Source organism: Mya arenaria, chromosome 16 (assembly GCF_026914265.1).
Source record: "Mya arenaria isolate MELC-2E11 chromosome 16, ASM2691426v1".
Lineage (NCBI taxonomy): Eukaryota > Metazoa > Mollusca > Bivalvia > Myida > Myidae > Mya > Mya arenaria.
The window spans coordinates 10,277,127-10,303,754 of record NC_069137.1 but is presented as its reverse complement, the minus strand read 5'-3'; the positions used below and the strand labels follow the sequence as shown (position 1 = coordinate 10,303,754).

General features: G+C 33.3%; 1 protein-coding gene and 1 long non-coding RNA gene across 2 annotated transcripts in view; one reads left to right on the top strand and one right to left on the bottom strand.

Moving 5' to 3' along the window:
* The first annotated feature begins 1,505 nt into the window (after positions 1 to 1,505).
* LOC128222325 (uncharacterized) lies at positions 1,506 to 7,038 on the top strand. Its single transcript, XR_008259127.1, has 3 exons — positions 1,506 to 1,532; positions 2,694 to 2,774; positions 3,015 to 7,038. It is a non-coding gene; the product is annotated as an uncharacterized LOC128222325 (long non-coding RNA).
* A 2,779-nt stretch (positions 7,039 to 9,817) lies between these two features.
* The window catches only part of LOC128222322 (uncharacterized), a 30,879-nt gene continuing 14,068 nt past the window's right edge, over positions 9,818 to 26,628 (bottom strand). The window contains exons 6-9 of the mRNA XM_052931303.1: positions 14,347 to 14,466; positions 13,394 to 14,149; positions 12,931 to 13,008; positions 9,818 to 10,753 (exon numbers count right to left, since the gene is read on the bottom strand). Of these exons, the coding sequence (XP_052787263.1) occupies positions 12,950 to 13,008; positions 13,394 to 14,149; positions 14,347 to 14,466 (935 nt within the window). The 3' untranslated portion in view covers positions 9,818 to 10,753; positions 12,931 to 12,949. The remainder of the gene's footprint in view (positions 10,754 to 12,930; positions 13,009 to 13,393; positions 14,150 to 14,346; positions 14,467 to 26,628) is intronic.

Genomic DNA, 26,628 nt, shown 5'->3' with positions numbered 1-26,628 from the left:
GGAACTTGAACTGTTTCTAAAATTTACTGATAATAATTAAGAATATAATCATGATTTTTAACTTACCTGTCTGATTATTATGTTGTTGTTTTTTGTGTCTTTTTGGAATTGTGCTCTCTATTGTACTATTAAATCTTTGTGTTTGTTTATGTTATCGCCATGACCATGTGTTTAATGGCCATGGCAATTTGTATGCCGATTTTTTGCCAATAAACTTTGAAGTTTGTTGACTGGACGTCATTGACCTCGTGAAAAATTATAATCATAAATGCGATGGGCGTTATGCTTATATAGCGGGGTATAGTGAAAATTAGATTAAAAAGATGACGTCCGCGGTAAGCAAAAACCGCGGCAATGTGCGAAATCTGCAAAGAACGTCTGATTGGTAGTGTATAATGCAAATTAATGCCCTTTATCATTCGACATAGAAATTATGATTTAGTTTGTGCATGTAGGCACACATTGGTTAATATCTCTGCAATTACTTTATGTATTGCATTATGACTCAACCACTATACCTACTTAAATAACCAAGTTGGAGTTTTCAAATAATTGCTCATAAATATTTGACATGGAAAGTGTGGTTAAGGTTTTGCATGTTACCACATTTAAGTCAATATCTCGCAAATACATCATGTATTGTATTAGCACTTGAATCAAATGCTTCAAATTATCAATACGTCTTAATTGGTCAAGAACAACAACCCTATCATGCAAAGTATTACTTTCCTTTATTTTTCGGCAAAAAATTGTATTGAATCGAAACTTCAAAGAATTAAGTATGATTGCTCTATCTTCCATATAATGCAAATTTGCCCCTTTTATATTTGACTAAGAAATTGTGGTTAAAGTTTTCCCTTTAATCTTATTTTATAATGATCCATGCATGCTTTACTTAAACTTTGCAGTCCTTTAATTTAAACGCGGCGTAAAAGTCGAGCGCGCTGTCTCTGTGACAGGTCTAGCCTTTCTTTCTTTGTTTTAAAGCTGCCTTTTGAATAATATGTTCTACTTCTGCAGTATGTAACACAAATTGTGATTGTATAAAGAATAAGCACATCTATCTGTGACATCACAAGCAACTTTGAAAGCTTCATTTCTATTTTGCACTAGCTATTTGTAGTCATAATATCCCGACCAAATTTGATTATGAAATTAAACGCCAAACTTTCAACTGTGTAATCCTCCTTTTAACATACAGCAGCTGTCTTTCTCAATGTAAATTATTATGATAATCAGACAAAGTTTTAGTTTAAGGTTTGGCTCCTTTTTCATTGTTGTTCGCTCCAAACAGGTGACAAATCAAGTTATGTGGAAATTTTGAATAATTTTCCATATGTTTCTCAAATTCTAACAAAGATGCTTTAAGGGAGAATAATAACTGACATACATGTTTATGTTTTCTAGCAAACGAATTGGAATCGCACGACAGCATTTTTCCTGTGGTTGTTATTGCTGGCATAGTGCTGCTACTCATTGCAGCATTGATAGGACTTACTGCTGGTCTTGTTTGGAAGTTGTTAAAAAGAAAGGTACCTAAATACTATTAAAATAAGCATATTTTCTATTGAATGAAGACAATTATTATTTTGTTAAATTTCACACATTTTAATAACCAAACGCTAACTGAGTATTTTTCAACATTTGAAAACATTGGTTTACATTAGGTGTTATTAATAGAATGATGATTTCTTTCAGTGCTTTCTTTTCACAATTTTTCTTTTGATTTCGGGGCTTTTTTCCAAAACATGCGTCATTTTTGACTCCTATTTGGAATTCCAATTTTGCATAGAATTTTACATGACTGCTAAAACAATGGACAGAAAAGATAATATAATGTGATACTGTTTTATTTCTTATCAAATTCACATACAAAAATTGTTTGGATGTCAATTATTTGGAGGAAGAAATTCAACCTGACACAGACCACCCCCCCCTCCCCAGATAATTTCAAAAATAGTTTTTTCTTTATAAAAATATGTTTAAGATAAAATGGCAGTAATGGCCATGTTAATTTTATATGCATATATTTGTTTTGAATATGACCAGAGAAAACAAAACTGTAAATTAAAATATTTCAATGTTTCCTTTTTTAATTTTTGCCCGTTTTATACTATTTTTATTGAAAACAATACATCTTAAGTCAGAAAAAAAACAGTCCAGGATTAAGTGGTATCTAAATTCACCTAATTCACCTGAAAAATAAGAAAGTATAAACAAACTGTCATTTTTGTGTTTTCCCTTATGTAATGACCCTTGCAAATTATTATTGAAAGCATTAATTAATTGTACAGGTGAGTAACACCATATCTTAAAGAAAACATCCACAATAGAAATATTAGCAAATGATTTTATCTGAGACTGGCAACGTGTTATAAGGGAGTACCCCTATTTATCATAGTTAAGTCGAGAGCTTAAACCATTGAGATAACAACGCGTTACAATTAACGTTTGTATATTATATTCAGATAATTCATCTTGATATACAGTCTCTTTGTTCCAGTTTTATATGTTAATTTATTTTTTTTAAGAACAAATGTTCCGTGAAAATATTCAAATACAATTTTATTTTTGGCATTGGGCCAAACTTACGAGTTTGGAACCCAAAAATGGTACGGAAAAAAACACTGTTTCCAAATTAATCACAAAAAAATAATATACTGTTATGCTACTTTTATTTGAGACATGTCTAGCTTCAGGTCCCCTTGATGACAATAAAGATGGTGATTCTTCGGTCGAAAAGAGTACATTTATACATGACCATGGAACCGATGGTAATCATTAATAGAACAATGAAACATATTTTACATTTTGATGTTGTGTACATGTTCTAAAATGGAATTGTTGGCTTTAACAATTAGATTATTGCAGCACTGGTACATATGTTTTCCCCTATAATAATGTTTAAAATGTTGAATTACTTTATTTTGTTCGAGGTATGGCTGAGACAGATGGAGGATTGTGAGAATATGCACGTAGTGCTCTTGAATCCTGATGCAATTTTCTTTTTTCAGGAAATGTGAATGCAGCATTGTTTTCTGAGGTAACAATTTGAGCAAAGACATTCCTAAATGAGGCACAAACGGTGTATCCCCAGCTATGTCAGCCACTAATTTCTTCTTAAATGACTGTTTAAGCACCCATATTTCTTGAAAAAAAAATTATATTGTCAAATTTCTTTTTCTTACTTATTATACAGATATATAGGATTCCGACACGAGTTGTCATTTATACAAGATTTTATTAATAATTGTTCATAAAATTTGTTAGTAAGCGAGCCTCTGGGGAGCTTACTAACAACTTTCATGGACGAGTTTAATAAAAATCTTCTATAAAATGACAACGAGTGTAAGACTTTTTTATCACATGCTTAAAACGGTGTTTTTATTACCAATTTAGTTCCACTTTCTGAACCGATTGTTTGACAGCCAATGTTCTCAGAGTGGAATGTCAATGATGCGCCATATGAATAGTTCCTAATGAAAATGAAAAAAAAAAATAGCTATCAGTTATCGAGTTTTATTTCTGATGAAGCGCTAAACAAGTCACAAATATAAAAATGTGTAGTAAAATATTCAACAACCTGAATAACGAACAATTTTAACAAAAAAACAAACAATAAGTACACAATTTGATGACGTCACACTGAGAGTACATGCATGTACGCGGTTTATGTGACCATCATCGGTCTGTCAAGTGTTACTGTGTGCACGGATTTCAAAGTTATTCGCTGTCGCTTTCTACGATGATTTTGGAGCGTTTTCTTAGTGTTCCTGGATTTTTACAACATGCAGATGATTACGGCGAAGCCTTACTCTCTACTGCATGGATGTTGATGTTGAAAAATTTCCACCAAAAAAGTTACCCGAGAACATGATGTTCTAGCCGTCATTGCCATGGGATGTGTAAAGAGAAGCCTGTGTTGCGGAATTCTTATTTGTGTTTTTGGTAACCGACAGTTCTTCAAACTGTCAAGAAAAAGGCATTGATTGCATATTGCCTGTGTTTGTCAGGATGAAGATGTTTGAAATGTTCTCGTGTTGTTTATCACTAATGTGGCTGTATTTGTTGACTGACTGGATTTTTCTGTGACTAGTGATCTGCATTATCTGGTCGGAGGAACATTGTTATCAGAAAGTTTTCGAAAAAGATGCTTTCTGGCATTATGATTCGTTAGCAATTTGTCTCCCGGAAGTCCTACAGCTTCATTATTGAGGTAGGTAAGTATTTGTTGGCGTTTAAACCATTTTTTTACAAACAATGCGGATGTATATCTAGGTCGCGTGTGATTAGCCAATATAAATGACTGATATGTTATCTTACTCATATGTAGGATAAAAATATTCGTAATGGGTATATTACACGGAAAACAAGGGTAAGCATGTGATAAATTGTTTATACGGATTTTAAATATGAAATCCCTTAAGCAGTTTAACAACTTTTAAATTAAGAATATTACTCTGGTTACTAGTATACCAAATAAATAACAGCGTTCTGAGGTGACACATCTTTAAAATGACTTAAGATTGGGGCCATATAGGTCATTTCATCAAGAATCTTAGGAGCAGTTTTGTTCCTAGGAGACATTTTGCAGTGAGGTACCACTGTTTAAAGCACATCCTAGTTGCACAATTGATGTATTCAAGTATTGACGAATTGCCACCCCCAGTGCTAACAATACTATTACTTCTACTTGAACAAAACAACAAGACATGTATCACACTATTTTAGGTAGAACTGAAACTGAAACTGTATGTAACATGACTGTGAATAACATTAGGAAACTGCATCTAATTAGCTACATAGAATTTTCAGACTGTCTACTGATGTTTAAAATCTCACTAAATCATCATGATAAGTAACTCTTTCTGACATATTATTGAAATTATGGCCTTTTTACTTAAAAATATGGTTAGGGTATTGATTTTGACCACAATTGTTTCCATAACTCAGCAAATATATCATGTATTTCACTAACTCTTTATACAATTTAGTTAGATAACTCAGTACTTCACATGATGTAAATATGCCGCTTTAATATTTGACTTTGTTTTGCATGTTAGCACATATAATGTCATGCTTAGTTCACTAACTCAAGCTAATATAAACCCTTGTCAGATTTTTGGACAGAATAGTGTAATTTGTTTAAGTGCAGGCGGGAAGCTGTTTAAACAAAGTAATACTACGGCAACTTCATACATGGTCGCAATACACTGTGGTGGAAATAAATTTGGAAGAATGAAATAAATTTCACCTCGTTGGCACCGAAAAAACTATTGGCTACATCACTAGTTGAATATATGTTTTGGTGCTCACTAGGTTAAATATTTTACGATCTGAAACAGACAATTATCCTCTTTACTTTTGTATCTGTTTTTTTTTTGTATTTGTTTAAAGCATTAATAAATTCCACTTTTGGCAATCGGCTAATCCTAAATTCTTATTTTCTGTTTTGATATGACGCTCGTTTTAAAATGTGGATATAAATACCACATATCCTAATATTTGCATTACAGTTTAAACTTGAACTGGGAATGGAAACCATGTATATCAGTCTACTAGTTCAAAAAGCGCATTTAAAGCTTAACAAAGACATGTTTTTATATTTTAAGGTAAAAAATGTATTTTTGAATTTATTTAGTGCAAAATAACGTTTAGAGGAACCTACGGTACTTTCCATGTTTTTTTTATTTAGATAAGAAAGCGTTCAAACATAAAATTACATTATGTCACACACATTATATGAAACTATGGAGTACAATACTGAGAAAACTAAGAAATGGTATTTAAATCTAAGAACTTGATTAAGCAAATGCATTTACAATACTTGTATACGCTTTTTTTTTGAAAAGATTTCATACCGGATAAAATGTGTTCGTGTTCTTTAAAAAGTCAATATGTGTCACTTTTTCTTACATAACAATATGCCATCAATTAAACACTGTTTTATTTATTATAATGATATGATGCGCAAGTAAGATCAGTTTTTTTGGCATTAAGGGAGTGTAGAGTTCTTTTTTTTATCTTTTTTTAGTTATGCATAATTGAAGGATAATACAGCATTCCTTAATTTCACAGAATTCATACAAATAAATAGCAAAATATAGTAAATACGTGACATAGCTTAAATTATATAGCTTTACTTTCTTTCTTTGTGGACTTGTTTCTACAATTTAGCTATATGGACATAAATTATTGGTATAATATATATTGTATATATAATGTGTGTGATATATCTTATACACTGTTTTGTGTGATATTCCTTTGTAAACGACTGGTGCGATATTGTTTATATAAATGTTTTGTGTTATATTTCTTATATAAATGATTTGTGTGAAACCAATTAGATATATGTTTGTGTGAAGTCAATTAATTAAATTTGATTTGTGTGAAATGTTTTATACATATGATATGTCTAACAAATCTTTTATACATGAAACGTGAGCTTTTTTTTATGTAGATGAGTTTATTAGTATTTGTTTTATTATTAAGTTTCCTCAAGTAAATGCATTTTGATAAGATTTACCTTTTGCCTTTTTTCTTTGTTTAGGATTGTTGGGATAAGAGTGAGGTTTGTGCACTTAAACTAGTTAAACCCCTAGTAAATTTACATTTTACTGACTGTTCCAAGGCGGTACCTAACAATCCTTGATAAACATACCTAGTTTTATATATATATATATATACATACTAAAGTATGTATGCAATGTGATGTTTGTGGAGTTTTGTGTTGATTTTCCATGTTTCTTGTTTGTGATTTTTTTGTTTTTATGTTCTTTGTCTTTGGCGTTTACCCATTGCCATTAAACCGGGTTTATGTTTAAACTTTTGCTACTAAGCTTGTTTCTGTAGTTTTCGCATAAATATTGCTTGATATTTCTTGTAAACGAGTTGCTTGATATTCTTTACATAAATGATGTGTTATATAGTTCTTATTTACATATCATTTGTGTGATATTTTTATGTAAATGATGTGTGTGATCTATATTGTATTAAATATGTGTTCTGTATTTCTTGTCTCGTGTGTGATATTTATAATATAACTAATAGATGTGATATTTCTTGAAAACATGATATGTGTTATAGTTCTTGTATACATGCTTTTGGTCTGATAGTTTAAGGATAAATGACCTAAAAACATTGCTATGCTCTTTGCTCACAATCGAAACACACAGGCATCCTAATAATGTTACAGGTAACTGATAGGAACCGTCTTCGAACGGCCAGGCTTATACAGTAAACACAAGTCTACACTGTATGTTCATAGTAACACATTTGTCTGAACATACATATATATTACAAAAATAAAATGGTATGCCTTTTCAGAGCCAGTATCGGCTTGATAAAAACTGATAAAGTACCCGAAAACTAAGTACAAAAATCACATGCAAACGAAGGTTATAAGCCGAAACATCAGAACTTGCTATTAAACTGCGATAAAGTCAAATTAAGACAGCCATTAGATAAAAGCTCACAGTTGCATGGTTAGAAATAATGCCTTCATAATGTGTAATAGTGTATGTACCACTGTACAAACGAGGAGGAAAACAACTATGCTGTAGTATATTCTCCGAGATATAACATCTAACTAAATTGACATTTCACAAAAAGTCTCATATATATGACGAGCATCCGGCATCAGAAAACTAGTAAATCTATTAAGCAAAAGTAATCATTCAACTTTGCTCCAGACTTGTATAATTTATATCACCACTTGGGAAACACAAATAAGGTAGTATCTTAGATGGAAGTCAACAAGTGTCGTCGCAGAGAGAATCAGCATAAATGTTACGTAAGAAATTATTTTCTAAATGCTAAAGGCATGTATGTGTAGAATTATTTATAGAATGAACCATGGTTGACAATGGATTTTGGTTGATAATTGCCTGGTATCCTGTATAGTACATGTATTATCCTGTATAATACGTACGTTTTGTCATTTGTCAACGATTTCAAATGGATTTAAAAAGTTGTTTTGCGGAGTAATGAAGGATGTGTCAGTTAACTAGCATATAGTCTGAAAGTCTTAAAACTAAGATATACCAAAATTATTGTTAATGGCATAAACTGCAAAAATAACGAGTGACTGGAAATCAAAATAGTAAACCTTTTCGTACGTGATTCCTAAATAAGCCTGCGCTTTTTCAATTCTTCAAATATTTCCTGTTTTACATCGTCTGATTTTGATGTTCAATAGTGAGCACAGCTTACTGAGGGTCTATCAAGCCTAGGTGCAGTCACATGTACCTCGGCTTGAATGACCTTAGGCTGTTCGCTGGAATAATTAACATATTTCAGCTAATAATGTAAAAGAAACCTGTATTTTCAAGTTAAAGATCTAAAAATCTAGCTTATTTATCAAACATATGTAAATAATATGATTTGAATTCTGAATTGTATATTTATAGGTTTTTTTTCCGTAAATGAGGAATTATCTAAAAATGTCATCAATGTACTTAACAGTATTGTCCATTCTGTTAACAAGAATCTCAGACCTATAAATGTTTATCATGAATTCACACTCGTAACAATAAAAACTGGTTAGCAAGTATACGTGCAGTTTCCTTTTAAAAACAAGCTGATTGTAAAATGGCAAATGTTACCGGTTGAAGTACTGTTGCTTTTATTACTTGAAAAACTGTGCGGCGGAGATTGTTGCGTTTTTTACTAGTATAACTTCCATCTGTGGGGTATAACATTTCAAACTGCTTGCATACATTTCCTATCACACGAGACGAAAGGTCGAGTGCGATGTATCTTCACGCAAGTCTCGAGAAGCGATTCAATCCGAACCACCAACCGACTCACAAAGTACTTCTTTATCCCATGAATTTTAAGTATTATTTTTAAAGAAATAGCAAAAGCATATAATTTCGAAACAAATATTTTGGATGTATGCGAAAGAGATTGCCCATGCCGACTTAGCTCACTTACTCTCACCATGAATAGTAATATTCGGAACGGCCTTGACCACCTGCACCACCACCATGTAACTAAATAAACGGTTTAAAAGTTTCTTTCAATATCTGAAGTCAAGCATAAATGATTTATTTAATAACCTTATATGATATAAAAACAATGACTGTATAGAACTGAATTGTACCGGGAAAATATATGTTTTTAATAACAATGAACGAGATCATTCATTTCGATACATTTTATTTGGACACATTTAAAGAAACCGACTTCTAACATTGATCATACACGGATATGAATGTCTTTTCAAACATGTGACCTACACCAACTATGTTTTAAATTACTGTATCAGGTACAGTTATTTCGCACCTCCCGCCCTGACCGAATAAAATTTTCTTATTTCTTCATTTGATTTTTACCAGATGATCTTTAACATTATTTTATGAATGCAGATAAATATGGGTCTGCAAAAGCATTCAATTAATGAACGTAAGAAACATTATACAGATTTCAATATAAATCAAATATTAAACAACAGTGCCATCTGTGCTTAGAATTGCTTCAACTGCGTAGTTGTTACACCATTTGCATTTGTTGCATATCTTCTTCTTGATATTTTTGTAGGAATAATTGAAATGTAGATGAACTGGTAACAAATAAATTTTCTTCCAAATGCTAAAACAAAAACGTTAAAAGTGTATTGTGCAAACCATGTTTTTTGATAAAATAAATAATGATTATGTTTTAATCGGTTATGTTTCCGCCGAAGCAAGATAATAAATACGACCGATCCAATAAGAATGTCTTAATAATAATCTGAAATATCCATACAGATTAATACATTTAACAATGATGACATAAATAAAATGTTCTTCTTTCACTCAAATAAAGTAAAACCGTCTTCATCGGAGACAACGTTCAATCTCAGCATAGTTATTAGATACGACACTCTTTCGATGAAAACCGTCTGAATCCGAGGCACCATTCATTTCGAACAAACCGGTACAATGCCATATTAACCATTTATTTTAATAATGAGTCCAGGTACTTACATACGCAGAGCATAAACAAACATAAATAGAAACATAAGCATTTAACGAAGCAACTAATTAAAATGCGAACATTTAATATACCTTCGTTGTTCGTTAGTACAGAGGTTTTGGTTTTAATGAACTAATTTTTAAGAGACACGTATATATGACGATAAAACATCATCCAAAGCCGAAATACGTTCTAGTGTAAATATGTATGGAAAATATGGCAGATATTGCTCTATTTTGCCGAAAATAATGCAAATTATACTAAAATATAATAGTTCTCATTTACTAAATATTGATCAAATGATTAGTGGTCTTTGTTCGTATAAGTAAGTAAATTATTTGATTCATACTACTTTCAAAAAACATGTTGACAGCATAAAACTTGTAAACATATAAACAAGTACCCTTAATATATTCAATGCAGAATGTACAAAATTGATATACATGTATTGAAAGGAATATTCTCCCCTGTGCAAATATTTAGTTCTTTAAATACAAACTTAAAAACATATATGGGGTTTCAAAGTTCATCATCTCCTATAATAAAATAAAAGAATTGGGGAAGATAACGTGTCCCTAATACATTAAAGATTTATCAAGAAGATAAGGTCACATAACTGTTGGTTTAGGCTAGATGTACAAAGGACAAAACTGTTAAATTTGTAAACGCTGGATGATCGATTTGGAGCTGGTTAAGCGGTCCTTGGTCTATCTTTATAACAGTGGAAACAATTATGCAGAGGTGTGTTACATCTGGTCTCAATTCTCGAAACAGTCTTTGTCTTTTAAATTTTTAGCTGAAATAAAATGACATATAATTCATTCCTTGAACTAACAGCACCGCATGCACATTCCTGGATTAGCCCATCAGTATCAGTTTACAAACAGTCACACCCAAACAAGTAATACACAATAAATCAATAGCACCACATGCACATTCCAACACTCGTCAATATGCCTCAATTTACAACATAGTCATACCTTAAGAAGTACTACACCAGGAGTCAAGAGCAGCACATGCACATTACTGCACTCGTCAATATGCCGCAATTTACAACATAGCCATACCTTCAGAAGTACTACACCAGGAGTCAAGAGCAGCACATGCAAATTACTGCACTCGTACATATGCCGCAATTTACAACATAGCCATACCTTCAGAAGTACTACACCAGGAGTCAAGAGCAGCACATGCACATTACCGGACTCGTCAATATGCCGCAATTTACAACATAGCCATACATTAAGAAGTACTACACCAGGAGTCAAGAGCAGCACATGCACATTACCGGACTCGTCAATATGCCGCAATTTACAACATAGCCATACATTAAGAAGTACTACACCAGGAGTCAAGAGCAGCACATGCACATTACCGGACTCGTCAATATGCCGCAATTTACAACATAGCCATACATTAAGAAGTACTACACCAGGAGTCAGGAGCACCACATGCATATTACTGCACTAGTCAACATGCCGCAATTTACAACATAGCCATACCTTAAGAAGTACAACTCCAGGAGTCAAGAGCACCACATGCACATTACTGCACTCGTCAATATGCCTCAATTTACAACATAGTCATACCTTAAGAAGTACTACACCAGGAGTCAAGAGCAGCACATGCACATTCCAACACTCGTCAATATGCCGCAATTTACAACATAGCAATACCTTCAGTAGTACTACACCAGGAGTCAAGAGCACCACATGCACATTCCAACACTCGTCAATATGCCGCAATTTACAACATAGCCATACCTTAAGAAGTACTACACCAGGAGTCAAGAGCAGCACATGCACATTCCAACACTCGTCAATATGCCGCAATTTACAACATAGCCATACCTTAAGAAGTACTACACCAGGAGTCAAGAGCAGCACATGCACATTACTGCACTCGTCAATATGCCGCAATTTACAACATAGCCATACATTAAGAAGTACTACACCAGGAGTCAAGAGCAGCACATGCACATTACTGCACTCGTCCATATGCCACAATTTAAAACATAACCATACCTTAAGAAGTACTACACCAGGAGTCAAGAGCAGCACATGCACATTCCAACACTCGTCAATATGCCGCAATTTACAACATAGCCATACCTTAAGAAGTACTACACCAGGAGTCAAGAGCAGCACATGCACATTACTGCACTCGTCCATCAGTCTCAGTTAACAAATATCCATACCTCAACAAGTAATAAAACCGGAAAATAGAGAACCTATCAACCTAATAGAGAACTGCACAATCCTACACCCGTCAATGATGTTTCAGTTTACGATCAGCCACACCTCAAGAAATACACCAGGAACCAAACCACATGGACATTCCGATTCTCGTCAATCTGTCTCAGTTTACAAACAGTCATACTTCAAAAAGTAATAAACCAGAAATCAACTGCATCAAATGCATGTTCGTGTACTCGCCAGTCAAATTTAGTTTACAAACAGACATACCCGTAAAGCCAGTGTATTTCAGCTTGCCTTATCATGCCTGTTGCAGTAAATATGTGGACCGCTTCTTTATGTTTCAAAGTAATGGCATACAATTCAAAATTAGATCATACATTAAGATTAAAAATTACTCCCTGTTTGAAAATGATATACAATATACTTATTTCCTAAAATAAAACCATAGCCATACACGCATACCAATAATAGAGCTTCCATACACGAATACCAATAATAGTATAGTAATGTTAAGGTCATCGCTCCTATTCAGCTACTTAGTAGTTCAGTGTTTAAGGGGTTATTTATCAATTAGCTTCATTATAGTTACCGAAGTGTCGACCTGATAGAAAAGTCAATCCTTTAAGCATCTTTTTAGGATGTCACGAGAACCTTCATAAAAACAAGCTAAGGTTTATTCTATTGAGTACAATCGTCATATACTTGATATTATCAAAGATCGACAGACAAAGTGTAGATATTAGACATGATTCAATATGTAAAAGTATCATAATACCATTGGTCTTTTCGTGTTTTCAAAATTTATTATTATCCGAAGTGTCGCCATCTTGATGGTCGTCAATGAAATCTGAAGCTGGAAATATCAGAAAAATGCATACCAGTAAATTATTTTGCTTCTATTAAATTTAGAAACAGTGACAATTAAATTGCCAATTACAGGCCTTGAACTCGAAAGTTCGGCCCGATCTTGTCTTTGAATACTTTCGCAATTTTTTTAAAGAATGATGCTGTTCAATTTAGTGACATAAACTGTACATGATGACTACTTATCTAAAACTGTATCATAAAGGGACGTTCGCTGATTTAATGTACTCCCTTATAACACTTTGCAATTTTTAGTTTATATCATCTGTAATTCTTGTTTTGTATGTTTTTTTTTAAATAAAGTATAACTTACAGTACAGTAACTTTATTCAGCAAGTATATAATTGATAAATTAGAATCCAAAAGGTATTTACCAGTTTCCAAATCTCTGTTAGTGTCAATATTGGAAACAATTGCACCTGCGTTGTCAGCGTTTCCATTCAAAATATGTCCAGTAGAACCTGCATTGTTAGCGCCATCAACTGTACCTGTATTGTGAGCGCCACCAACTGCACCTGTATTGTGAGCGCCACCAACTGCACCTGTATTGTGAGCGCCACCAACTGCACCTGTACTGTGTGCGCAACAAAATGCACATGCATTGTGAGTGCCACCAACTGCACCTGCAGTGTTAGCGCCACCAACTTCACCTGTATTGTGAGCGCCATCAACTTCACCTGTATTGTGAGCGCCACCAACTTCACCTGCATTGTTAGCGCCACCAACTTCAGCTGTATTGTGAGCGCCACCAACTTCACCTGAGCTGTCAGCTCCACCAACTGCATCCACATTGTGAACGCCACCAACTGCACCTGCATTGTAAGCGTCATAAACTTCACCTGCATTTGGAGCGCCAACAACTGCACATACATAGTGAGCGCCATCAACTGCACTTGCATTGTGAGTTACAACAACTGCACCTACATTATAAGCGCCACCAACTGCACTTGATTTGTTAGCGCCACCAACTGCATCGTGAAAGCCACCAACTGGACCTGCATTGTGAGCGCCACCAACTTCACCTGCATCGTAAAAGCCACCAACTGTATCTTCATTGTGACCGCCAACAACTTCACCTGCATCGTGAATGCCACCAACTGTATCTGCATAATGAGTGCCATAAACTGCACCTGTATTGTGAACATGATTTTCAAACTGAAGTTAGTGTCTGTCATTGTTACATAATTTTGACACTGTAACAAAACTCATTTTGACTAGAATTCTACATTTTGGCGAATCTTAACCTTTGATCTAACGGCCACCAAATCGCCTCTGCATGAACTTTTACGTACAAAATATTCTAATATTTTCATAGCATTTTTAATACCTCTCTTTTTGACAAGCTTCCACACACGAAAACCAACAGCAAGTATTATAGCAAACAGGATTGAACCAATCACTATGGCAACCGTTGATAACACGCTGCCTAGCGACAGCGATTTCTTTTCTGAAAATACAAAACATATTGTTGAAATGTTATGCTCACTGAGCGCTCTTTAGTCAGACTCAAGCGGAAAGGTAAACTATATTTCAACGGAAACGGATCTGGTAACAGTTTGAAAAGACCATCATTGTAAACAAAACCGACTGCTTTAACATTCTCAGTGTAAAAGGAGCCAAATTTTAAAGTTAAAGAGAACTTTGTCTGATTGGCATAAGCTTAAACAATAAGTAAGACGGCTGCATCCTTTACAATTTGGAGCATAACTCAGATGAAAGTTGAACGATTCATTTCATAATCAAATATGGTCAAGAAAGAATGGCTTCAAAATGGAAGAAAACGCCAATTAAAAATCAAGCTTCGTAAAAACACAGCCTGCTAGAAAGTACAAATTTCATTTTTGCTTTTAAAGCCGCACTCTTGCAGATGGACCAATTAACAAAAAAAAATGTTTTCTTAATTTGTATATTTTTTTAGTGTATACGTCTTAAACCCAATGACATAAGATTGCTGAGCTAGTGTCCGGTCCTAACTGACCGGAAAAAAACACACTTTAATTGCCCATTTTCCTTTACCCATTACTAACGGTTTAAGAAAGCGCAATCGTCTATTTTAAGCGTGGATATTTATAACTTTCGTGATCACGTGGTTATAGCATTTGACCGACGTGTGACTGCATAAGTTCAAAAATGGCTACGCGAACAAGAAAGAAAACTGACAGTGAAATAAAAAGGACATATTTAAGTCGGCAGCAAAGACACAAAGCTAAGAGAGTGAATATTGGAGCTGAAATTGAAAGGCGGAATGAACTCAAAACAATTTTTGGCTGTCATAAGGAAGATGTTGTAGCCAGAACGCTTATAGATTGTTGAGTTTATATTTCAGGGATCATTTCGAAGTTACAATTTAAGCAGTTCCATTGTTATTTGATAGAATATGCGTTCGCTTATTATAAAAACAAACAAACACCATAACTAAAGAAAAACGAAACATAATCGACATGTACAGTGTGGAAAAATGTCGCAGGCAAAAGACAAATAATTACAAAGACTACTGGTAAGTTACAAGTACTGACTCTTATTCATAGTGTAACTTGACTCAATAAACTCCCGTCAGTTACTTTGTCTTACCCAGTATAATTGCAGATAGCAGTGATGTTTTTGGTGCAAGAGAATGCCTTGTGAAGACTGATATACTTTGCCAAAAGTTGTCTATTTTTCACAAGAATTATATTTTTGCAGTTCCCATAAGTAAAATAACAATGTTTTTTTTAAAGCTTCACTCTTACAGATTTGACAATTTTTTTTATGTTGTGTCTTGGAACAAGCCAATTTTGCGTAAATATCAGAAAACCGGTGATATAAGACTGCTGAAAAAAAACACAGCAGAAATAAAAATAAAGACAAAAAAATGAAGAAAATGTCGAATGGTAATCCTGTGAGAGTGCAGCTTTAAGAACAAACACAATATGTACAAAACCTGGTCTATAACCTAAAGTAGATGCATACAATCAGTCAAAACATTATTTTCTTCCAAATTCAGATGTCAAGGGTGTTGACACAACATCAACAGCAAAAACACTGTTCAGAAGAGCAGAATTTTTCTTAACATAAACTTGTATTCATAATTACAGCTTTTTAATTATGAAATCGGCTGCAGTATTGGATACAAAGCCGGACACACCTGGGCCAAGCTGCATTATTCCAGTGGTTTCTACACCAGCAACCGAACGTGTACCAATTACACAATATGATCCTGGGGTCTCATCAGTGTCAGAAGTTAGCAGCAACGAAGAATTTTAATTGTTAGTAGTTCTATGTGGACATAAATACATTGTTACAAATTGGATACAAAATAAAGGATGAAGCTAGGCTTATAAGAGAGTGCTGTGTCCTCTTTGAGAATTGAATGCTTGAGATAATGAAATAATTTCAAGGTCAGCTTATGATTTTGAAACATACAAAGTTAACATTCATGCATATGGAAGTTAAAATCTAAAACTACCTTAATTACTATTAAACTGTAAATATTTAAAGGCTTGAGAAGTACACCCAAAACAGCCATGGCCAAATATTGTCAATGACAAGTTTCTAAACATTTTTATGCAATCTGCATTTTAAGTTGCACACTCATAGATTGACCATTTTGACAACTTTTAATTTGTCTTTGATTTAGTCAATTTTGATGTAAATGTCTAGAAACCTGTTATATAAGACTGCTTACAAACGATTAGATAACAATTTTATGTATAGCTTTGAAAATTAATGTTTTATGGTTGAAAGCATTAACAATGCTAAGAAATATGTTTTCAATTAAAATGAGATCTACTTTTTTGTTATATCTAATTATAAACATTGATATCAAAATCAGATGATTCTTACACAATATATTATTTAAAAATGTCATAACATTCAATTTCAGGTGAAAGTGCAGCTTTATTCTTATACTCATTTTACTTATTGGATGAATGCATTTGAGGACAGAAATTTAAATGTCGTCAACTGATCTTGATGAGTTTTATGACCCTGATTATGACACAGAAGATCCAACATACCAAGTAGAAGAAGACTTTGATTTGTCAATTATGTATGTATCACTCAATATGACAGCCCACACGGCAAACAGTTTGATTTCAAATATGCTTCTTTGATTGGAAATGATCTTATATTTCAGTAAGATTGATTGGCTGTAAAACATTCTTATTTGTTAAAATGTCTATTAATTTTGGTCATGTCTGCAGTGCTACATATTGAATAGATTTCTTTGATAATAATTGAGCTTCATTCAGATTCTATTGATTGTAGATGTCAAACAAAAAAGCCTATACAATTTATAAGAAATACAATTTTGGAGCTATAGTCATATGCACAATAAACTAAAAAACTTAAAAGAGTTGAAAAACAAACTTGGATAACTTGCATCATGCAAACTATACACAAGTGAGCATTGTTTTATCAGTAGAACTGCCATACTTGTACTCTTCCATGTTTACAAAACCCTTTAATTGGTACATGATGCAAATACTAAAAACACTATTTTTAAAATACTTAAATAGAGTAAGACGGCTTATCTACTTGATGTTTTAGTCATGACAAGTAGCTGATCTCTTTGAGTTGTTCATGAAAAATGATATTCCAAACAATGGCTATTGAATTGTCACACTTGGTAATAATGCAAGGGCACCATTATTTTGTGATTTTTAATAATTTTAAAGTTACGTTTTTTGTACATGTTTAGAGATCCAGATCAAAACTATAGGATAATGGTTGCTGACATATGTGGTAAAGAAGAGGATGTATTTAATATCGCACAGCCAGATGGTCTTATCCAAAATGAAGTTCAAGAGGAAGATTTTGATGTTGATATTGGTAGATCAGATGTGAAACACATGAAACAAGTAATTGCAGACCCTATGAAAGAGAGGAACTTTGTGATAACTGAAACATGTCTACTTCAACTGCTCGACAAAAATCCAGTGAAAAGGTACCCTAGATGCCAGGCAGCTGTTTCATAAAAAAACGAAATATTTTGGTTCTGCAGTCATAACATCATGGGCAATACTAATGATAAAAATAGCTTGTCAAATAGTATTAAGTTTCCTTTCCTCAGTACATGACATTGTAGACCTCTTTTTATCTGTTGTCAGCATTTTGGAATCTGCTTTATTACAGTGTGGATTCACCGAAGTTAGAGAATTTGCTACAAAATCTGAAAACTTAACATTGGAAATGGTCAATGAATCATTTCAGCAATCAGTGTTATGATCAAACTGTTTTACATACTTGATAAATAACCATTATAGGAAGAAAACGAAGGTTTGTGTAATAATTTGCAAATAATGATTTCAGGTTTGTGGAAATGATAATATGGTGTACAGATGGTGCAGTTCGCCAATAATACCGATTGGTGTCTGTGCTGTTAATTTCCAGGCATTGGCATCAGTTACCCTTGCAGGAAACAACTTTTCAAAAATTGCTTTGTTCAGCCAATTTTGGGGCCTGCAGTTTCCCAGTAGTGTCAGCTTCTATAAATTTCAAAACAAGTGTGTGGTGCCTGTTTTAGGACGTTAATGGGACTCCCTCAAGGCAGACTCTAAATGATCTGAAGGAACAAGGATTAGTTGTTTCTGGTAGGTCATTCTTTATATTGTTTTCGCCAGTTGCAAACAGCTGGGGACTGCATGTATAATGTGCCAATATAACATCACAGCTTGTGTGTGCATATGACTTCAAAGATTACAAGGTTGTACTAGGCTCCATAAGACATCCAAAGTGTTATTTCTCATTCTAACATTTCAAATTTTAAATGAAACCTTAACAAGCATATTCAAACAAATGACTGTCCTGTATTTCCTCGTCTTTAGAGATATTTAAAAAAAGAACCTACTACACTTCTTTGCATTACTGTCACATATAATTGTAAGAATCTTTTTCAACTATAGAATATGGCCGAATGGACTCTCCTGGACATTGTGCACGTACACTATCATGAACCAGGCAGATAAGAAAATTATTGCCATGGAAGTTGTGGATAAGAGGGAAACAAATCTGAAGTCAGGGCTGATGGAAGCTAAAGCTATTTCAAAAGCAATTTATTTCATGCTTAGAGGAGTTGTTGAAGTAGAAGAAATTGTAACAGATGCGCATCCACATATTTCAGTTTTGATGAGTAAGTGTTATCTCATTTAACATACCTAATTTTAAAATGTTGCATATTGGTTATCCTGTCTGATAAATGTATGTTAGGAATAACACAAAAACACGCTATTTTATTGAACTAGATGAACATTTATGTGAAAAACTATGAAGTTGACCATACAGCAGTCAAATATGGAATGGATAATCGGTATAATTTTTGATTATAAAAATATAAAATAAATGCAGCTACAGTGGAGCACGACTCTTTTAATTTTCCGAAAAATCCCAAATATCCGACACAGCTATGATATGTGGCATGGGGCAAAGAATCTTGGAAAAAAGATGAGTAAGGTACTATAATTGTCAAACAATAAAAGAGAAGATAACTCTTAAAGCTGCACTCTCCCAGGTTGGCCAAATTTACATTTTTTTGTCTCAGAAAAAGCTGATTTTGGCAGCAATGTTTCCTTATCAGTCACATAGGATAACCCACCATTAAACAGATTTCAATTGTTTTGAAAACTGCTTGAATTTTCTTCTATTTCCGGTTTTCAGATATGTATTTTTGCACAATTTTGCTCATTCCAAGACCAAAAAGAAAGAGTTGTCAAAACGGTCAATCTGTGAGAATGCAGCTTTAACATTAAATTATCAGAGCAGAAGTAGCTTCTTAATTCGCACTAGGCTACTGAAATGTTTTATGAATAATTTTATTACTCGATAATAATGCCATAAGAGCATTTTCTTTGAAACAAAGAAAAAATGTAACATGTGTCACCCTTTTTAATTTATTTCAAATAAAACTGGTATGATTAGTAAATCCCCCGCCCCCTTTTACTGACAACTTCTGTTTGCCTATTCTAATAATGTATCATTTTCATATATATATTTTCCTATAAAATTTACTTTCGCAGTTGGCTATCGTCAAAGGTAACGAATCGTTGCGGCTTTGGGTAAAAGATATCACTAACCATTTTTACACTGTGAAGAGTCTTGTAATGGTGACGTTCTTCAAATGAAGGTTAGTAAAATAGGTAAAAAAATACTTTTTTGGAGCCTGCTAACATTGAGACATGTTTGTGACAATGGTGGTGCTGTGTACGTGTGTGAGTCAGTGTGTCTGTCCGCCTTGTCTGGCCAGATGCCTACAGCCAAACACTATATATTTTACTGCATTGATGTAGAGAAATTTGCCCAGATGCACAATAATTTCACTTGTGTTTGTGTTATTTAGACGCAGTGGATATCTGTTCTTAATCATATTACAAACCTCCACAGATGGGCACTCGGTGAGTGTGATCAGGCACCAATTGGAGTATAGGAAGCCAGAGAAAAGGAATGGTTGAAGCCGGGCAGCAAGGTTTTGAAATTACAGGAAAGAGCTGTTATGGAGAAGAGGCTTTTGCGGACATTTCCTTACTACAACACTTGCCAGTATGTATAGTAATTTGTTACATTAGAACATCTGTAATAAGCTTTTATTTAATAAAACAATGCAGGCAATTAAGTCTGAATATGTACAGGAAATGTATTACTTTTGTTGTAATGATAGTAATTGTAATATGAAATAAGGCATTGACTTGGACAGGCTCTAGGTATGTTACCAACTTCAGAAACTGCTAGTGCTGTACAATTTTTCCTAGGGAAACAAGTGCTAAAGGTAAAACTGATTTTATAGGACATACCACGACTATGACTATGACCAATTAGAATTAGATCATTTAGGTACATCACAAGTAACGTAAAGGCAATGCAAAAGAAATGGAATATTTTAATGGTTGAGAAAATTCATAAATACAAACACAGTAAATATACTTACTTACCCAATATTGAATCTCATACAAGCATATAATAGTACAAAATAATGATTCCTACTTTAAACATATCAAAATAAATTAAACAGATTGAGTTACTTGAAATGAATTATCCCAGACTTTACAATTATCTCACAATCAACCTGTACTTAACTATTTTAATATGTAAAACAGCATTGTGTATATTTTAGATTTTTAAGCTTCTGCAAATAATAAATAATAATAATAATAATAAAAATAAACATATAGATTAATCCATGAAACATTCGTTATTGATATTAATATATAATAATATATTCACAGAATAGCAGTTAAAAGGGACTATACACCAGATTGGCACCAAAAAAAGTTTTTCAGTAACGATTCTCAGAACAAATATTTAATAAAATGTTTTACTCTTTGATATCATAATGGTAAAAACAAATCAAGTCGGAAACCGGATTTGAACGTGGTTTGCCATTGCTGTCCAATGTTGTATCCACCGTGCTAAGAGGGTTTACGTTATAAGTCTGGAATATTTAAGATAACTTGGTAATAATACGTGATAACATCGACAAGCCAATTACGCATAAGAATGAATTCTACTAGGTATCCATACCTAGTAATCTTTTTTAATGGAAAAATACGAAAAATGAATTAATTGTTAGCAATGTGGTACTTCAGTTAGATAGTTTCAATGCATTGTACACATCGATACTAAGTTTATGTCAGTTTTCGACCATTTTCTTTTCGCTATTTCATCATAATGTTTTAAAGCCCCTTTAAAGTTGCACTCTCACAGATTTACCGTTTTGACATTTTTTTTGTCTTGGAAAGAGCAAATATTTGCGTAAATATCTGCAAACCAATAATATAAGACTGCTAACAAAAAAATCATATCGTAGATTTTCATATTTCCGTTTGAAAATTATTGATTAACTTAAATATGAAATTCTCGGATCTGGTTTTTTGTCAGCAGTCTTATATCACGCTCGTTCCGTGACAAAAATAAAAAAGTTGTCAAAACGTTCTATCTGTGGGAGTGCAGCTTTAACAGTTCACATCACAATCAGAACAAGAATGCACTAAGATTATGATAACAATTTTGAGATAGCAATTCAAGATGAACTGTTGTGTGCATATACACTTAATTGTTCAGAAATTACTACGCTAACACTCTAGTTCATTATATACAATGCTTTCACATCATTTTATACGTCTCAAAAATGAACATTCAATAACTTGATTTTTTGTGCCAATCTACAAATTTAACATATATCTATAACAATTTGAAATATAATGGAATCAGGATCTTGTTAATCAGCTATAGAAGATATGGTACAAAAACATGATATGGTAATTCTACAATACTGACAAATTACATTTTTTTGTGCCCAATGTATAAAAACTTGTTTTAAATATATATAATAAATAAGCATAACTGCAGACTGATGATTTGCGAAGTAAAGGAAATAAAGATCTTCTTACAAATACTTTCAATAAAACAACACTAGTGTTTAAATGAAGTTTTTTTCATACAATTTGACCAATTTCACTTATTAATTAAAATTTGAAATATATTTATTACAGTTTATGATGCTCTTTTTGTGAACACTTTGTGGCGCATATGCCATTCTTGTCTCCTAGCGTAAACGTTCTTGTTGAAAGGTACAAATTGACCCTTATGTATTACTTCATTTTCGTATTAATCTGTTGCAGGTCGGGATCCATTACTTCAGAACCGTATTCACCAGTAACTTTGAATGCAGGATACCAGAGAGGCATCTGGGATTGATCATTTTAGTACCATTTTCGCCAGTAACGTTTTATCCAGAATACCAGAGTGGCATCAGGGATTGATCACTTCAGTACCGTATTCACCAGTAACGTTTTATTCAGGATTCCAGAGTGGCATATGTATCACTTCAGTACCCTATACCAGAGGTGCATTAGGGACCTGGGATCAATGACTTAAGTACCTTTTCTGCTTTTTATGAAAATACCACAGGTGCTAATACTTGTCTCATTCTTAAAGTGTTTGATATATATATATATACACACAGATGAAGAGGCTATCACTCTAACAAATGAAGTCAACTTTGTTAGAAATATTTAAATATGGCCAAAGACCACAGTTATTTTTACTACATGTTTTATAAAGACTCTAGCCTGGATTTTCACTTTAAAACAGTCTTTGCATATAATACTTTTCAAAAACAGACTTCAAAACTACTATAGTTCAACTTCAGGCTATATGCAACACATACTGAAAGTTTGGTAATTATATATTAAACACTTAAAGAATGAGACAAGTATTAGCACCGGTGTAATTTTCAAAAAAAGCAGAAATAGCCATTTCCATCAAATGGTAAGCCGCAAACCTTTGAAGAGCCATTATTTCCTTATGCATTGAAATAATTTGACCATGAAAAATTTGCATTGTAGCTTTCAATGGTGTTTATAAACTGAACAACACCACAAAAATGGACTGCCTTCTCTTTAAGATTTTTTTCTAAGCAAAATCAGATTTTTCCACTTTATCATTTTAGTGTTCTATATAAAAAAAAAACATAAAGCCAAACTGAAATGCTCCAATTTGTCAAATTTTTGCTTTTCTGGCCCACTTCTATACATAGGTAACAGAACTGTTCAGTTTGAAAAAACATAATTTAGTGATTATGTGTTTATAGACAGTCTAAACATCACTATATGCCAAGCTGATTGCCTTCGGGACAAATGGCGCAACAAAGGAAATTGCCAAAAAATGCCAAAACTGAAAGATTCATGACAACTGCTAGTGTTTTCATATGTGAGGTGGCCACATGATGTAAAAAATGCAGATATAGCATTACTATGCCCATTTTTTTATTTATTTTTTTACTTTAAGTATCTGTTTTGAAGGCTAGATTTGGCATAAATTTAAGAGTACAGCACTTCACCGTTATTTATAAGTTGCTGAATTATAACTGATTTGCTATAAATCTTACTTTTTTGAATCAATTACACACAAACAGGTAGTACAGAGTTGACTAACATCTTCATTCTTCTGAACTATTGGATTCAGAGCTGCATTTCCTGGGTTCAGAATGCAGGACTACTGCCGGTGGAGAAAAGCTGAGGCTAACTGCAGCTTACTCGCACATCATAATCTGCAAGCAAGACACAAAAGCAATGTTTAACACAGAATAAAATCTGCTACTACTGTTTAAGTATAAAAAAATACCTGCAAACACTTAGTCAAGGCATACACAACCTTTTAGGTAGTCATAAATGTGATAAATATGCAGAGAAGTTCATGAATACAAAAACAATCAGGACAAAATTTATGAAATATATAGTCATTTGGACATTTTACAATCAGTTTTTAACAATAACAAGGTTAATCTCAACTAATTGTCAGTACTCATATGCATGATGCATTTTGAATGTTTTGAACCAGACATGCTTAGAATTCCTTCTTACTTGGAGACGGTATTCCTTTCTTGGAAATCCTTGCCGAGAAGGTATGGAAATCCATCACAAGACCACGTTTTGACCAGCATTGGTTATTTTGTCCTTGAAAATACCTCCGTGGCTTCGGCAACCAGGCTTTCTATAAAAATAAACAATAAATTAGTGTTTTTATGGTATTTTGAGTGTATTTAGGTTCTTTTTCTTTAGGCATGAAGGGAAAAGGCTCTATTCAACAGACTTGATTAGCACATCTCTGGCATACCAGTTTAAATTGATGGGTTCAACATTCAAGTGTTTCACCGCGACCAAAAGTGGCTTAAGACAGGTGCGATTAAGCCAACACTTGGCGAGAAACCCAGTATCGAAACATGTTGCCTATGTCACTTGCCATCAGGAAACTTGGAATTGACAACCCCATATCTTTTTGGACCGTGCGTGAGATTTCCTTACCATATGCTGCGGCCATTTGCCTTTTGGCATTTGGCTGCGCTTTTTCATTGAGCAAATTTATGTTGTTGAATCTTTAAAAGTCCTTCAATTTATACTTTGAAATTGAAAGTGGGGCTTTCTTTCATTAGGTACACACCTTTGGAACTATTTCTAAACAAGAATTTGAAAGTGAAAGGTCAAGACGGAATAAGGCTACAAGGCTACTAGTTCCACAGGCAATGATTTTTACAATTTTTACACTGAAAACTATCATTTTTTGCAAAACAGTGTCAAATTATGTTAAGCTCTATGCAAAAAGACCAGCTGATAATTCTCTTTCATTAAACTTAAAAAATTATTCATACTTAAACACAAGCACTTTTTTTCTGTATTAACATCCGGATCTTGGTCAACGGGGGGGGGGGGGGGCAGATAGCTGTGTTGTTGAGCCATATATAGAGGATAATTGTTGAATATCAGTGTAAGGTTGAGGATAATTATTGAATGTCTCTGCAAGATTGAAACATTAGGCTACTCATTTTTTGTTATGCTTAGTCTTTTTTAAGGATTGATCGCTCTTTTGCTTGCGTTTATGCTGTATGAACGCAGTAGGGCACAAGAGCAAATTCCATGAAGCGCGCTAAGGCTTCTTGGTAGTTTGCTCGCTTGAAGAACTGCGTTCATACAACATAAATTTGTGCAAGAATAATAATTTTTATTTCGATCAATACTTCAATTTAAAAAAAATAAATAGTCATTACGATTTCCAAATTGCAGTATCTTCACAATTCAGTATTTGTTCTTAAAGAAATATAACAGATAATTGCATTGGTATAAAATAATTGCTGATAAATGTAACCTCGTACATCATTGGTTAAATGATGTCACGCTTATGCAATCAGAGCACAATATTGAAATAAAAAATGATGTCATAACAGGCGAATGTAAATATCAAAGAGCAAGTAACATACTGGAAATTGTCTATGTTAAGAAGCTTGTCTTATTTTGTTTCAGGGTAAACTTTGACTAATGTCCAATTAATTTCCAAATTTATTGCCTCCAGTTAAACAAAATATGGTAATACCTGCATTGCTGAACATCAGTCCACAGTTGTTATGTCAAAAACCAGGTTGCATGGATACGTTATGAAATACAATAAAAAATGTTGGTAATTTGTGCAAATCTGACAAATCACATTTACAAGTAATTTACACAGGAATCTAATTGTCCTTTTGTAACACAACTTCTTTATGACCAAACATATTGCTAAGCATTAATTAGTATCACTGTATGTACATGTACGTCATGTATATTTGCCCAAATGTATGGAAATATTTTATAACAGGTTTAAGCTAAGCACACTAGTTTCATTTTGGTGTAACTTCCTTCATTAAGATTTAATGAGTTTCTCGACTATACAATGAAATTATGTTTTACACTATCATTATAAGCTATTTCTTGTTTTGTAAAATCAAGTTTCAGAAATAAATTTAGTTATTTGCACTAAGATATTTAAGCCGGTAACGCTTAAGATTTATCAAAAAATTGGGCCTTATCACACGCAGATTTGAGTGAATGGCAGATGGTCTTGACAGTCTTCACAGTGAACGACACAAGCTTTTTTCAATCTGGCAACGGTGTCTGAGGCATCTCATTTAGAACAAGCATGACATTTGACACAATGGCTATTTATAACAAATTTGACCATGAGATTAAGTCTGAGCAAGCCAGTACAGTCTGACTTACCATTTTGGTGAAAAGTTGCTAAACGGCGATGTAATTTGAACAAATATAGTAACACATTATTTCTTTAAGGAGCAGGTCTAAGAAAAGGCATGCCGGTCTTAATATAGAGG